The following is a 16,842-nucleotide window of genomic DNA, read 5'->3' as shown; positions in this document are numbered from 1 at the left end:
GCTACAGCCAACTACATATAATAGGACTAATGGATTTTACAAGCACAACTAAAATGCTAGACATAAAAGAATATATACATCATGATTCCATTTATATGATGTACAAAAATTAAAATAAATATAGTGACTACAGTTTCATGTTTAGGTGGTGAAATTATAAAGAAAAGGAAGGAAATAATGAGTATGAAAATCAGGATTATAGTTAGCTTTGTAAAGGAATGAGGGTGTGAGAAGAAGGGCAGTTTCTTGCATGCAATGATTTAATTCTTGACCCGCATGGTTAAATAAATTATTTGCAGTTCATTAAGCTTTATGCATTTGTTTTATGTCCTTTCTGTAAATATGTTATACTTCGTATTTAAAATTTTTTTTTAAATAAATAGCTGTTTTTTCAATAACCTTAATTATTCTACTGTTAGATATGTGGTAATGAAATTTTCATGATTTCTTTAGCAGTTTATCTTACAAACTGTGAAAGATGGAATTCCTCAGTCATAGATTGATAAAACTTTTTCAAATCAATTTATGAAAGTATTATTTGTACCTAATACTATTCCTTAGAAAATGTTTCCATTAAAATGTTTGCAAATTACCCATGAAATTAATACTTAAATATCAATGTTTTGAGGGTACATAGTACGTTAATTTAATGACAGTTCATTAAAGGAGGATTCTTGTTACAGAATTAATTTTATAGTCCATAGAAATCATGGTAAGAATTGACCTTTGCAGAGTTTGAGGTTACATTAATAAAACAGTGGTTCTCATTTTTTTCTGTCTGTACAGCATTCATGTTTTTAGTATGTTCTCTATTCCCAAAGGAAATTTACCTGTACATCACATTCTGAACAAGAAAGAAGTTGAGAATTATTTCTAGACATAGAAGGAATCTTGCTGTGATTGAAAACATATGACATCATAGATTCATCCTAAAAGATCTGGCTCATATTTCTATTCCTTTCACTATTTCTGTTCCTTTCCTTTTTGAGTCATTGACTCTTTACACCCTAAGGTGGTTTACCCCATCTATTCCTGATAAATACTTTAAAATTTCATTTATTTATACTTAAATATAAGCATTTGTTCCTCATTTTCCCCTTCCCCTAACTGTTGACAACTACCAGTCAGCATTCTGTCTCTATATGTAATTTACCTATTCTGGATATTTCATATAAATAGAATCACATACTGTGTTACCTTTTGTCTGTCTTATTTGACTTAGCATAATGTTTTTGAGGTTCATCCAGTTAGTACTTCATTACTTGTTATGGCTGAATAATATTCCATTGTATGTATTTACTACAATTTATTTATCCATTTAGCCATTTAATGGGCTTTTGGGCTGACCTTTTGGCTGTTGTGAGTGGTCTTCCTATGAATATGAGTATACCTGTATTTGAGTATCAGTTTTTATTTCTTTGGTTATATACCTAGGAATGGAATTGCTGGGTCACATTGTAGTTTTTTGTTTAATTTTTAAAGGAATCTCCAGCTGTTTTCTGTAGCAGCTAAACAGTTGAAATCCTACTGGTAGTTTTGAGGATAAAACCAAATAGTAATAAATTTTCATTTTTTATTATAAGCCACAGGTATCAAGCTCTCATAACGCTACATCAACAGAAGAACAGCAGCTCTATTGGGCTAAAGGGACTGGCTTTGGAACAGGCTCTACAGCTTCTGGATGGGATGTAGAGCAAGCCTTAACTAAACAAAGGCTGGAAGAGGAGCATGTTACTTGTCTTTTGCAGGTATGTTTACACAGTTGATATTGTCAGTGATAATAGTTAAATAATTTTTTTGTATTTGTATTAATTTTTAAGTATTGTTGACTACCTGACTCATCCTTAGCTACTTTTATAAAGCCCATTGTGCTCCCTGCTCTCAGTGCATTTAAGACTACTCTTCCCTGCTTGTAACTCCAAATTCTTCCCTCTCAATTAGTTTCTTCACTGAGAGGAAAGTGACAAGGATGAAATTATTCAGTAACTGAAAAATATACCATCTCTGTCTTCTTCTGGTCAACTTCACAAGGGCTCTATCTGGACTCTTTCTTTGAAAAAAATTATCTGTTTGTATCTTTGTTTCTCACATTGTTCAATTAAGTTTCTAGAATCAGGCAAGGTGAACTAATATAGAAACTCCTTAATACCACATAAATGAGAAGAGGAGGTTCTTAAAGATTAGCTTTAGTTCTTGCATCAACTAATTGAAATTAGTTGCCTTTTTTTTTTTTTTTGAGTTTTGGTCAGGTCTTTGAGCATTATTTTTTACAATTCTAGAATGATAGCCTAGTTCTAGTATAAAATTCTAAGATTTCATCACCCTCAAACTGAGTCTATTCAATAAAAGAAATAATCTCAGAGTTACTAAGCTTTTAAGTTCATGTTCTTAGATGGATTGCTTCTATATATCTAGTCATGTACTGTGCATCGTTATGCAGAACACATCCTCTTGAAAATCTGAAGAAAAAAAATCTTATTTTTAAAACACGTAGTATGAGGCATTGATTGAGTTGAAAATACATACTCTTGGTATTCAAATTGAATATGTAACATGAAATAGGGGCTTTTAAAATATGTGAAGCTAAAATCCAATTTAAATCCAGCAACTTTTATTTTTAGGTTCTTGCAAGTTATATAAATCCTGCGAGTGGTGCTATAAATGGAGAAACTCAGTCGTCTCACGAGAGTAGAGGACAGAACAGTAATGCCCTTCCTTCTGTCCTTCTAGAGCTTCTCAGTCAGTCCTGTCTCATCCCAGCCATGTCGTCGTATCTACGAAATGATTCAGGTAAATCACGTTGCAACTATTCCTCTAAAATATCTTAATGGATGAATACTTTTGTTTACTTATTTTATCATCATCAGTTTAAATGATATGGTTCAATTGAAATATTTGGTATTATTCTTCATATATATATATATTTATGTACACCTATATATATTTGTAGGTATGAGTTTAATGTATTTATTTCTTAAAAATTATTCTGGAAATACTTAGTTGTTTTGGGAGGGCCTCATTTGTTACTGTGTAGTCATGTGTCCTATTACATAGTTTTTATTATTGCTTTGTTTTCACCATGAAAGTACATTTTTTTCTTTTATTAATCTGGAACTGAAAATGATAGGGCAGAGGCTAGCAGCTTCATGACAGTATTCTGATCTGAATATGGTTAATTGAATTTCTTTGTGTTTTTAATATTTTTCTCAAACACTGGAATTTCAGGCAGTAGTAATTCAAAGAAAGGCAGAAAGATAAATTTTTCAAGTCCATAGGTACTTGACAATAAGGGTATTAGATTTTATAAATTCAATAATAAATGTACCAGAGGTACTTACTTTGCCAATATTCAAGTGATTATTGATTGAAGCTAGTTTATTATTCCTTTAGTTGTGGAATTATCTTCCAAGAAATGTATATTCTTTTCCTAAAAAAGAATAGAAAGTTTATGTCTTATTTAGACACCCAGTGACATACAGGTATTGCCAAGAAAAACAAGCAGTTAACATCTACTCCTTTTAGCCGGGACCTTTAGCTTTTTTATTTATTCACTTTGTAAATTTAAACTATCTGTTCTTCTTAACTCTGCTTTGATTCATATTCTTATTCATGAAAATAGATACACATTTAAGTAGATTATTAAGGAAGACTCAGGAAAGCAATAGCAGTGAATCTTGAAGTATTCTGTTTTGATGCTTGGTAGCAGTTTAAATTCACGTTGGATGGATGGAGTACATACTTGTATTTGAAAAGGGATTACTACCCCTATATTTCCCCTTTATATGGAGATTATTGTGCTTTAAGACACACCATTTCCGAGCCTACCTCAAATTTCTTCATAAAAATGTTGAGATGTTACATTATTTAAATTGATTTCTTTTAGACTGACCTGTTTAATACATCAGATTTGTCTTTTTAAAAATTGAATGTTAAATATGCAATATATTTCTTGATTAAGTAAAATATTTGGAGCTGTAAACACTTAAATATTTCAGATCAGTACCAAGATTTAATATTAAATTGTATAGAAAAATTGCACAGAATAAGATAAGATTTCTCTTTATCTCCTTCCACATTATTAAAATATTCTTAATCCTTTTACTTTTAAACTATATGACCTCTCAAATATTTTTAAATTTCTGTCTTGTTTTGAAATTCAATCTTTGTGCAACATTGAACTTTTATCTTTATGGCTCAGGGTCAAAAAGGAAATCTGATATTACTTACTTTTACCATTAAAAATAATCTACTGAAGTAGGTACACTTTCTGGTGAGTGTGTATGTTAATAAATAAGCTGTGATTCTGGTAACTATATGTATTGCGCAGGTTTAGATATTGCATCTTGAAACTGTTTTACAATTTAATGTGACAGACCAGAGTTTACCTTTCCTTTGTGACTGTTTTCCTGGAATAAAGAAATTTCTTTGCCCAAGGTTTAGATTTATATGCTTGATACGTTGAACCTGATACGTTGTCCAGTGGTATAATTATAGCTGATACATTTATATTCAAATGTGGTTACAAAAATTATTTTGAAATAAGATTTTAAATTAAGATAAATTAATATAAAGTAATTGACTTAGATAACTGGCAGCATACCTCTTAAATGATGTCTTCAATGATCAGAGAAAGTTTTTCTGTAGTTTCGGATATATTCTGATGCATAGTTTGTGAGAAACGAGGTACAGTAGTTAAGCCCATTTAGAATATTCTAGATACAAATTATATATACAGAAAATGTAGCTTAATACTATATTAGTGAATATGTTAATTTTTAAAACATTTTAAATCTGAACAAATTACCTAGTCAGAGTCTTCCTAGAACTTAGTAAAATTCTTATTTTAGAAAATTAGTCTAAAGTTCACTTTCCAATTTTGTCATTGGTCTGTAGAATATTAGTTTTGGCCATGTGGGGGAAGGGTGTTGGGATAAGGTAAAGCCTCCAGTCTAGAATCTTTTACTTCACTTAATTATCATCTTTGTTCTCCTTTAATCTAGAACAGTTCTCAGCTTTTCTTTGCCTTACATGATATTGACATTTTTACAGAATAGACTATTTTATAGACTGTCCAGCAAGTTGGTTTTTAACTGTGAGAGCAGTGCTAATATTTTCATGTGAGACATTATATTTAAGAGATGTTTTGCTTACATTGCTAGCAAATTATATACAAAAACACAAACCTAATGTAATAGGCTCTTTTGAGAGCTATATAGTAATCTCCTTGGGAGATTGGTTCCAGGACCCTCTGCCAATACCAAAACCTTCAGTTGCTCAAGTTGCGTACAAAGAATGGTGTATGTAGTATTTGCATATAACCTGTGCACATCCTCTTGTGTACTCTAAATCAACTCTAGATTACTTATAATACCTAGTACAATGTAAATGTTATATAAATAGTTGTTATGCTGTATTGTTTAGGGAATAATGACAAGAAAAAAATGTCTGTACGTCTTCAGTACATGGGCAGCCATCATCATAGGACTAACTACATAGCACATGCCAGCACGGTGTACCATTTTCTTTGTTTTAGCACTTAACAGACTGCTTTCATTTAATGAAAGAGAAATACAAAGAATAAAACACAGAATATTTAAAATACAAATACATATGGAAAATATAATTGTAAATAGAGAAAATATAAATTCATTCTCTTTCTCTCTCACACACATACTTTGTTAACAATCACCAAAACCCTGGTTCTTCTTTCTTGATAACCCTTGTATGAGGATTATGGTGGTGATGGCTATATGGTGCCTACATTGCTGATGTGGTGAGATGACAAGATGTGTGGCATTGTAGTAAGTGGTGAGACAACAGGCTAACTTGAAACTTCTGACAGGACATCAGAGGGGTCATCTATGTAGGAAAACCAGTTCCAATTGCAGACGTTCACACTTTGGAGGAGGCCCAATAATAGTAAAGTCTTAATCTATAGAGTCTGAGAGCTGGGGATCTTCAAGTGTTGAAGATCAAGGATTCACGTTTGCAGATGCTTTAGTTGAAACATTGCTATAGGAAGCTGTTTCTTATTTCCTTTGCATCATCAAACAAATCTTACAGTGGTTGTAGGCATGTTGTTATCCCTCAGGTGACACAGAGGCATCCTTCCACTGAAGGATGTACTCAAGGATCGTATCCTTTAACACTTCCACCTTTTCAAAAACTGCTGCAAAGTTTCAAGTGTCCAAACTGATAGCTCTGCCTCCTCTGGATCTTCTGCATCATCATCTGTCGAGGATGTCAGCAGATCTTTGAGTTCCTTGTTGGTTAAGGTTTCTTTATGCTCTTCTATGTGTTTCCTGTTGTCATTCTCAAATCATGTTAGAGAAGACTTCTCCATCAACCTCACTTGCAGCATTCAAGATATTCCTGACTTCTGCATCAATAGTGGGGCATCAGTCACAAGCTCACTCCATATGGCTTCCAACATGCACTGACTGTCTTGGGCTTTTAGGGCATCTGCAGCATCTACATTTGTGAAGCTTTTCCGTAAGTCCATGATATTCCAGTCAGGGTTAACATCAAGGGCAGCAGGAATCCTCCTGAAGGTGAGGTGGGTGTAGGTCACTTCAGTGCACTTAATGATGCCTTGATTAAGTGGCTATAGCAGTGACGTAGTGTTAGGAGGCAGGAACCTCACTTCCATTCTCCTTGGTGAAGCAGAGACATTGGGGATGGCTGGGAGCATTGTCAGTTATGAGGACCTTTATTGGCAGCCCCTTCTTTTTGAGGTGTTTCTTTACTTAGGAATGAAGCCCTAACGAAACCATCTCAACAACAAGATGGCTGTCACTCAAACCTTCTTGTTGTGTTGCCAACACACAGCCAGGCGATTATTGGTTTTGTCTTTAAGATCCTCAGGATTGTTTGCTTCACAGATGAGGCCCAGCTTGATCATGTGACCTGCTGTGTTGCCACACAGCACTGTAGTAAGGGAATCTCTTTCTAGGCCTTGAGCCCCACGGCCTGCTTGGTACTCTTGGCTGTATGTACGGTTCAGCATCTTCTTCCAGAAGAAGTTTTTTTTTTTTTTTTTAAGTCACAATTGAAGACTTGCTCTGATATGTGACCTTTCTATTGAGTTTCTTAAGCCCTCTGGGAATGCTGACGCTGTGTCAGCATCAGCTGATGCTGATTCTCCTGTGATCTTTAAGTTTTTGAAGCTCTGCTCTTTTCATAGCTAACTAGCCATCCTTTACAGCCTTAGAGTCCCTCTCACTTTCCTCAAACCCCTCACAGCAGTGCTCAGAGAGGCTAAGTGCTTTTTCACACATGGTTTTGCCATCAACAAGGATATGCTTTTGTGATGTGTCCTCTAGTCACATGCTTGATGCTTTCTCCATCTTTGCAGGCAGTGTATCAGGAAACAGAGAGATCATTTTTGCCATTGTAGGGGCAGCATTAACACTTCCACAAATTTCAGCTTCTTTCTGCTTTATTGTGCAAATGTTCGATTTATTCTTTTCAGCCTTACCAGTAAGCCCACTTTGGCAGGCAACATGCCACTTTTCACATGATCTAAGATTTTTATTTTCTCAAGAGATAGCACTTTACATTCCCTCTTAGCCTTTGAGGGGTTACTTTGACCTCTTAATTGCTCTTTAGGAACACCCCCCCCCCCCGAAACAAAGGTGTATACAACACATGTAGCCACTGAGTGAGATGTGAGGCAGACAGTGCTCAGCAGCATAACTCTGTGTTGGCCAACTATATGTAACAAACTTTGTAATTTTGAAATAACTTGGATTTTTCTTCAAAGAAATTTAATTCAATAAACTAAGTCTATAAGAGAGTTGTTAGAAAAATTGTAAATCAGTAAGTTTGAAGCCACAGCTTCAAAGTAAGTGACTGAAACAAATAAGTGAACTGTATGTTTGTATTAGGCCATTTTATCTCTAGTATCATTCTCAAAAGGAATGATAAAAACCCTTAAAGAGAGAAAGCGGTTATTTTCATGAGAGATTTCTTAGGTAGATAGGAAAATCCTTGTATAAAGGATGTGTTCGTTTTAATTTCTCTCTTGTAACATTCTGACTTCCATTTGTCATAGCCATGTTTTTTGTTCTGCTTTGTGAACAAGTATTTTTCCTGAAGCAGCTGTCAGTTACATGTATGCTATTGCATAAGCCTTCAGTTTCCTCGCTGGCCACTAGATGGAGATCTCATTTCATTGCTGGAAATGCTTTGTAAAATTACATAAATGTGAGAATTAACCAGTAAAATATTAATTTAAAGTCCCTCACTCTCATCTCATCTCACTCCCATTTTGGGAAGTGCTGTGTTCCTCTTTTCAGAAAATAGTACCACTGAGCACATTAAATTACTTGCCATTAATTTAGGGGAGCATGCTAAAAATCCTTTATCAAAATGTAATAAAGTCTTTACCTTTTTCATACTGGTTTCATAGTGTCAGATTAGGAAGAAACAAATGAAATCCAGAGAAATTTATTCAGTGCCCAAGTTTAGCAGTAGTATGACCATTGCTAAACACGTATTTTCAAATTTAAAGAAAGATATAAATAGGTTTTTTGAGTGTGGAAAAGAGAAATGAATAAATGTGATATGTTAGAGGAAGGTAGAAATGAGACAGAAACAGGCATAGAACTTTTCTATTGGGAACATTATAAAGTATCAACTAATTTGGCTTTACCTTAGCTAAATGATGGCTTGTATTACTATTAAATTTCTTCATTTTCATAGTATTTGTTTGGTAGTTCCATAACTATCTGTAATGTGACAAAACCCACTATTGCAAGATTGTTATACCATCTGATTTTCCTCACACTGGATTTTGTGGGTTTAAAGTTCTTTGATCTTAGGTTATATTCCTCAGAAAGTCAGCATTTAAGTAAAATTTTATGAGAGAATAAAGTTAATTTTGTCATTATGGCCAGTGTCTTAAGTATGACCACACTCTTTAAATCCAGAAATTATTTCTAAAGTTACTTCAGAGTAAACGTACAGTTGGAACTACAGCTATCTTTCCAGACCTCAGCACAAGAAATTCAAGAGTGCCTGTTGTCCTCTAAGGGCTTAGAAATTGTATTAGTGTTGTAACACAAAAATACACTGCTGTATCAATGGAAAATATGTAATTTTATCATCATTTATGAAAGCAGTTCTTTTGCTTGTTCTGTTGATACACATTGCCTCAGAAACAAGTAAATTGAAATTATTGAGCTGTCATAACACATAGTTCTTAACTTTATATCCTTATTTATAGTTTTCTTGGTAATAGTTCATTTGAAACTTTAGAGTTATATTGTCATTTCTTTCCACTGTTGTAATAAACAGTCTGCCAGAAATGAGTGAAAGTTTTACAAGGTTCTTCTACTAAGTAGAGTTGCATGTCACTTGATTTTTAATCCCCAATTGTGTTATGACATGGTCCCAGTTTTCTTAAAAATTAAATGAGGAGTACAGATAAAATCTGAAACACTTGCCTATATTTAATATATTCTACTTCTATTTATGATTCAAAAATGAGATACTGCCTGCCATTTCATTCTTGGTAAAAGAGTACAGAGTACCAAAATTTTGAGCATGTTAGTGGCCACTCAGAGTATCTGGCACACGTAAGTGCTCATCAACAAATACTAGATCCTTTTAACTAGAATTCTCATAGCTGTCAAAGTATCCTAGGTAAAAATATTTTTGGTTTAGAATACATTACTCTGTCTCTTAAATAGTTATACGGGTAAACTTTACAAGGGAAAGCGAGGTTGCTTAGATTAAAATTTAGATGGGTTTCCAATTGATTTGATTTATACAGATTTGTAAGGGTAGAATATATGCAACACTTAACGCACCTTCTTTGATTACCCAAAGTAGAGTGGTCCTTCCCTTTCCATTAGTTACCAGTATACCTGATGCTTATATTTCCACTTCTCACGTTGTAGTCTGATTACAGTATAAAACTTCTTATTAAAATTCCACCTAGCCAACCTGCCAAATGAACTATAACTCTCTATCTATAAACAACTTGACTTGTGCCATATAAATATTTCTTTTCCCATTAATTAAATTGTAAGCCTAAGAGTTAGTTACATTTATTTCCAAATTTATTTATGCCAGTTATATTGCCATGACATTGTTAAATATTACACAAACTAGATGCTTATATGGTAAATTAATGGCATAAAAAAGGAATTGGCTAAAACAATCATTGAATTAAGTCTACATGAGAAACTATAAAACATACATGTGTGTGTGTATGTATATATTTCGCACCCCCAGTAGAATCCCCTTCCTGCTGAATAGAGCAAATTTATCTTGGCTTGTGTAAAAAAAACATTCATACTTTGATATTCTTCCAAAAATCTTTGATCTTTTGATGGGGTTTTCATGTATTTCATTATTTGGTCCTACTGGCTGGCTTAATTGTCAACTGTAGCCAAAGTTTAGCATATTCTAAGGTTGACATGAATCTCCAAAACAATTTATTGGCTAAGGCTTGGTTGAGAAGTATAAATTCAATAAGTAAAATAATGGAAAAATGAAAGGAAATGAAATATTATATATGAATCATTACATACAGAAGTTATTTTTATCGAAGTATTTGTGTAAAACTCACTGACGTTTTCCTTACAGCACTTGCATGTGATGGAATTATTACTGATTGCATATTATAATGTACAGATGTTCTTGATGATACGTGCTCACTTAAGATACCCTGTTACTAATCTCATTTGCAAGGATCTTAATTGCAGAACTGTGTTTTATTTTTAAATACATAGTATCAAAGAATAGTTCTTGGTTTATTTATTGGGTTACATTTTAGTGAGAATTTAAGATTCTAGGTGAAAAAATTTCTCTCACTTTACTATACCCAATGTTTATTTCAGCTTAAAAAAACTCTATATTGTTTTAAGTACAATATCTACAACTATTGATCTGCTAGAGAAGAAAATATATTTTAAAGTTAGGAAGGATAAGTATAAAAGTCAAATTATTAAATCAGTACTAAAAAATTGAGCTGTTTTTTGAATAAATTATACCAGGCAAAATATGTTTATTACATGATTATCTTTTAAGATATGTACACTTAACATGCAACTTTTAGGGATATTGATTGCAAATAATTATGGATTGTTTTAGTGTTCAATTACTTGAAAGGATTTATAGTTTACAGATAAATAATTTAAGGATCTCTGATTGCTTTGTTTCCATGTGATATTTCCATGAAATATAGGATGATTTTATATTTCAAGTTACACAAAATAAGGATGGATAAATTCTGTAATTGAAAATTAAATCTTTGAATAATTTATTTATTAAATTTTCACATTAGTTTTTTAGTCCACTCATATGGCCATTCCATAAACAAATAGTACTTTACTAGATTGAGTTGAGTTTTTATACTTTAGATGAGTATTTCTCATTTTGTATTACTGGAGTTCATCAGAGAAATAAAGTCAAAACATGCTGAAGAATATCAGAAAAAAAAAGATACTTTTTCTATGTAGTTTTTATTTTCTATGTAATCTTGTAGTCACAACTGTTTAACTACCAAAAAAATCATTATAAGGCATGCATTTCTTCTGATATTCAATATAAATCCAAAAGAAGATTATACTTTTGAAAATATTCAGCATTTATTAATACTGACTAAACTTTATTTTCCTATGCATTTTGTTAGTCGTCTTTCCCATACTGAAAAAATTTCCCTTTCCTATATTAGGTAGATTAGTAGAGACTTAAAGTAAAAATAAATCTGCAAGCAATTTGAATGTAAATAATGTGTATTCAGTATGTACTTTAAGAAAAATGTCTGTGGCATTGTTGCCTTTGTGTCTTCTTTCTATTACCAGATCTTGTATGTTTTTTGGCAAGATATCTTTATTGTCCATATATTCATTGCTGTGCCTAGAGTAAGGCACTTACCCTGGATGCCACCCTTAGAGCCAGGCGCTTACCCTGGAATGTTTGTCATAATCTTTTGGAAATATTCTTTTAAAGGGTTGTCTTAGAAATCATTTTTGTTAGAGCTGTTATTTGTCCTGAATGCAGCCCCATGAAAGAGACCATCAGAGTGTGATATAGATATACACAAAAACAATTACCAAGAGGTTAAGTATTATGCCAATGATGCCTAACATGGTCAAGACAGATTCTTCTTTTTCTTCTTTCTCTTCTTGCTTCTTTACATCTCCTGCTATGATGATGACAGTAGTACCCATTTTCCCAGAAAATCTCTTGGTCTAGAGAGAAAGAAAATTAATTGTGAAACAAATCGCTAGGAAGGGTTATCTTTGAATTGTATAGAGAAATAGTGAATAAACTACTGTACTTGTTTAGTTGCATAATTTTTCAGTGTGCAGTTCTATTTTAGTCTGTTCAGGTGGTAGAAAATGATAGAAAATGAATGCATTTTAGTAGAACTTCAGATATTCTAATTTTAACAATTGGATAGAATAATAGAAAATATAATAAAAAGACATTATATTCTGCCATTTATTCATTTTGGTTCTATAGTAGTTATAAATATATTTTTAAATGTTTTATATATATTTAACTAAGCCAACATATTTAATGTGAGCTGCAGTTCATGCCCGATATGTATGTATAATAACCACTTATTTTAGCCTAAAATAATTGTTACTAAATATGTGAGTTTTTTTTTTTAGTATAGTTGATGTATAATATTATATAAACTGCAGGTGTATGATATAGTGATTCACAATTTTAAAGGGTATACTCCATTTATAGTTAGTATAAAATATTTACTATAATTGTCTGAGTTTTAAAATAAGTAAAAGAGAAGTGTTCCTTACCCTACATTGCATCAGGAATAAAATATTATCAGATATCCTGCTTTAGTCCACAGTAGTTATGAATGAATCTTTTCTCTTCGTGGAGAACTTCTGTTTACAGTTAAAAACCTGGACAAACTTCTTATCAAAGATGGCAAATTTTTTCAATTCTCCAGAAGGGTGGGTCTTTTCCATTAGTAATCCATGGTAAATTTCACTGTGACTGTTTCCTAAAAATTGATTCTTCAGCTTCTGTCAGTAATAAGCCAAATAATAATCGTGTTCCATTTTTGTTATAGAATTATTTTTAGTTTTTATACATGCTGAATTGTGTGTTTCAGGAACAAAATGGCTAATGTTTATGATTATTTCTTATAAATTTCCTGTCAGATCAACCTGTTAATTATTCTGTTTCTTTTCAGCCATTTGAATATCCTTTTCCCCACTGAAATATTTCAAATACAGAAAAATGAGAACTTTATTCTTTTACCTAGTACTAGTTACTATTTTCAAATTAGGTAATTTCTCTTACTGGAATAAGTATAGTAGTGTCACACACCTGTATCTGTAGTTGGTGATGATAATTCCAAGGTATTTTCAAGCATATTTCATTGCCTATTTCAGCAGATAGGCACCTCTGAGGATCTGAAGGATAGTGACTTTGCTTGCTTGGTGGCAAGCAGTAACATTGAACACACACTTGGCACTCACTGAGTGAAGAAGTTGCTGCAAGCCACCCTTGCAGACGTGGCGTTGCATAACAGTGTTGTGCCTCCGCTCTTCTTTGTCAGGCTGGTCACATTTAATCCTGTAGTAACAATGAAGTGTGCTTTAGGAAAAGACACTTAACGGTTTTATGGTGAAGCTCTGCATGGCAAAAAATAGAATCAGGGAATTCAGGAGTGAAACACCTGTGTTTTGTACTCATTTGTAATTCATTAAGAGTTTGTTACCACTTATTGACTCCTTTTGTTTACTGACCACACATACATGTTAGTTTAAAAGTGCATATCTTTAAAAGAGAGCATAAATTAGCTCTTCCCGTAGTTTCCCAGATTCCCTCTCTGGGAATATTCAGAAATAAGTCTTTTTTAAAAAAAAACGAATAAGTAAAATCGGGTATAAATAACATGTTCCAATTTCCAGACATAAGCATAGATTGCCAAATGCGTTAATATCTGGGTAGATTTTGACATTAAAATGAGTGAACTTGTTTATGTAACTGATCGTTGTCAAGAAAGATACAAATATACAAAAACTTCATATTTTAAGTTTAAAATGCATGTTGTAAGAAATGATAATAGTAATAAAATTTATTTAAAATTCTTTGTAAATCAAACCCACAATTTTATGTCTCACACTGTTCTTACTATTCTCAACCTTATTGTCCATTGCTTCTTACCCTGTCTCCACAGCTTTTGCTTCCATCCCTCCCTGATATGAGGAGAATATCTTCTCTTTCCATAATTTAAGATTCTCAGTTGGCACAGGGCACTATAATCAATATCTTATAGTAACTTACTATGAAAGTGAGCATATGTATGTTTATGTGTGACTGAAACATAATGCTGTACACCAGAAATTGAAGGAATAAAAAAGATTCCCAGTTGGAATCTTAAGTAATCTTCTCACTGCTAACTTAGTTGAATAAAATAAATATCAGTAGAGTGAAAAGAAGTACCATGTTTCATTTATTTTTGAAGAGATGTCTTATTCTCTCTGTGCCCATTTATTTCCAGATTTTAACTTTTCCCCCCAGATTTTAAATATTAAAATTATCAACCCTACGTTTGTCTTGTTCTCCCCCCTCCCCCCGCATTCTGTACTGAATTTTAGCATGCTAAGTTATCCTCAGCTTTATTCTTACAATGGAGAGGTAGCTTCTCATTTTGTAGTTTTTCTTGTTGTTCTTGGTAACTTCATAATCATTTAATTATTTTTTAAAAACCAACATGTTTTGGATTATGTACATTCTTATCTAAAATAATATATTTTTATAGTTTATTTTTAAACTAATACACTAATATTTTAAAATTAATTAATAGACTAATTTTAAAAATATTTTTAGAAGCAGTTTTGGGTTTACAGAAAATTGAGCAGATATTACATATATCCCATATACCCTGCCTCTCTTTCACTCATAGTATCCCATTACTCACATCTTGCATTTGTATGGTACATGTTTCAATTGATAAACTAGTAGTGATCACATTGTTTTTAATATATTAGGGTTTATTTCCTAAAACACAAAGGCAGTCTACTACACAACCACATACAGTAATCAAAATCAGAAAAAAAAAACAATTGATAGAATATAACCATCTAATTAATCCACAGACACCATTCATATTTCATCTGTTGTCCTAGTTCTGTCCTCTATAGCAAAGAAAAAAATTGCTTTTTGTCCAGAATTTAATCTAGTATCACTTAGTATCATTAGTAACCTTTTCCACGTCCTTCATTCTGTGACATTCCTCAAACTTTATCTTTTGTGACCATGACATTTAATAAAATCTTTTATTATGGACAAGTTTGAAATATGTAAAACTAGTGATGGTAGTATAATGAAAATAATGAACCCCCTGTGAGCTCCATCACCAGCTTCATCTGATAAACTTATGGCCATGCTTTTCATTTCTATCCTTGGTCAGCCAGTTTTTTCCAAACACAAAACATATATACACATAGTAGGTTATTTTAAAGCAAATCTAACCTAGGACATCATTTTATGCACCCCATAAGTAACTTAAGCAATGCCTAAAAGCACAAAGGAGAAAGTAAAAATAAATTTTAACATAAAATTACCTCATGTACTGCCATCCAGGAATAGTGATCAGTAACATTAGTAACTATGAGTGTATATAGAAATGTGAACAGACAGATTGGTAATGGAAGAAGATGAAATTATGAAAATATTTGGGACTTAAACAGAATAGCTATTTCTAGCAGAAATGGAGAGAAGAGTGAAAGACTGTTGGGGCATCAACATATATACATTTAAGCCCTTGTAATTTATGTGTGGGCTAGAATGAAGAGAAATTCTGCACATATTTTTGTCAGTCATAGCTGTTAAGCTAAACAGACTTTTCATGATTAATGAAGTATTTTTGTTCTGTTTTTACCCATTGATTTCTGCTCCCAGAATTTTATTAGTCAAAGTATCATTGTAGATTTTTTTTGTTTCTTTCTTTTTCTTGTTCCTTTGTCCTATTAGATAGTTTCAAAAAGGCAAACGTTTGACTAGTTAATATGTATAAAGTTGACTTACTCTTAAGATGCATTAATTGTAAAATTTGTAATTTTATGGCAAATAAAATTCAGCTGTAATTGTTTTGACTCTCTAGGTCCTTTGTATTTCCATAAACATATTAGAGTCATCTTGTCAGTTTCTACTCCCAACAAAAAGCCCATTTGGAACTTGATTGAAATTACATTCAATCTATTCATTAATTTAGAGAGAGTTAGCTTATTAACAATATTGGATCTTCTAATATATGGGCATTATGTATCTGTTTGTTTAGATTTCCTTTAATGTCTGTCAGCTGTGTTTCTATTTTAAGTGTTTTGAACTTACCATATTTATCCCAGTTTCATTTTTTATGCTATTGTAAATGATACTGTTTTTAAAATTTCATTTTCTTACTGTTAAAACATAAACAGTGCACTTGATTTTTATTTATTCACTTGATGTCCTACATTGTGAAACTCACTTAGTAGTTGTACTGGATTCCTTGATATTTCTGTACAGATAGATAATCATGTCATGAACATTAAAGACAATTTTATTTATTCTTTCCAATTTATATGACTTTCTTTAAAACAATTTTTAAAATTCCACTATCTAGTTCTTACAGAAGTTGTCAGTTTGCGAGAAAAGTGTTCAGTCTTTTCACCATTAAATATCATGATTGACATAGGGTTTTTGGTTTGGCTGGTTTTTTTTTTTTTTTTTTTTTTACATTTTTTTATTGAGTTATAATCATTTTACAATGTTGTGTCAATTTCCAGTGTAGAGCACAATTTTTCAGTTATACATGAACATACATAGATTTATTGTCACTTTTTTTTTCACTGTGGGCTAGCGCAA

At 32.2% G+C, this 16,842-nt stretch overlaps 1 protein-coding gene across 10 annotated transcripts in view; it reads left to right on the top strand.

The window, feature by feature from the left end:
* Positions 1 to 16,842, top strand: part of BIRC6 (baculoviral IAP repeat containing 6) — a 197,841-nt gene that overhangs the window by 143,900 nt on the left and 37,099 nt on the right. For all 10 annotated transcript variants that reach the window (XR_010384233.1, XM_064494613.1, XM_064494617.1 and 7 more), the window contains 2 exons: positions 1,584 to 1,748; positions 2,622 to 2,790. Coding sequence is in view for 9 of the 10 variants with exons in the window: in XM_064494613.1 (XP_064350683.1) it covers positions 1,584 to 1,748; positions 2,622 to 2,790 (334 nt within the window). In the remaining variant the exon portion in view is untranslated. The remainder of the gene's footprint in view (positions 1 to 1,583; positions 1,749 to 2,621; positions 2,791 to 16,842) is intronic.

The sequence above is a fragment of the Camelus dromedarius genome, chromosome 15, assembly GCF_036321535.1.
Source record: "Camelus dromedarius isolate mCamDro1 chromosome 15, mCamDro1.pat, whole genome shotgun sequence".
NCBI lineage: Eukaryota > Metazoa > Chordata > Mammalia > Artiodactyla > Camelidae > Camelus > Camelus dromedarius.
Note: the sequence above shows the minus strand (reverse complement) of the source record. Positions and strands in the feature narration are given on the sequence as shown.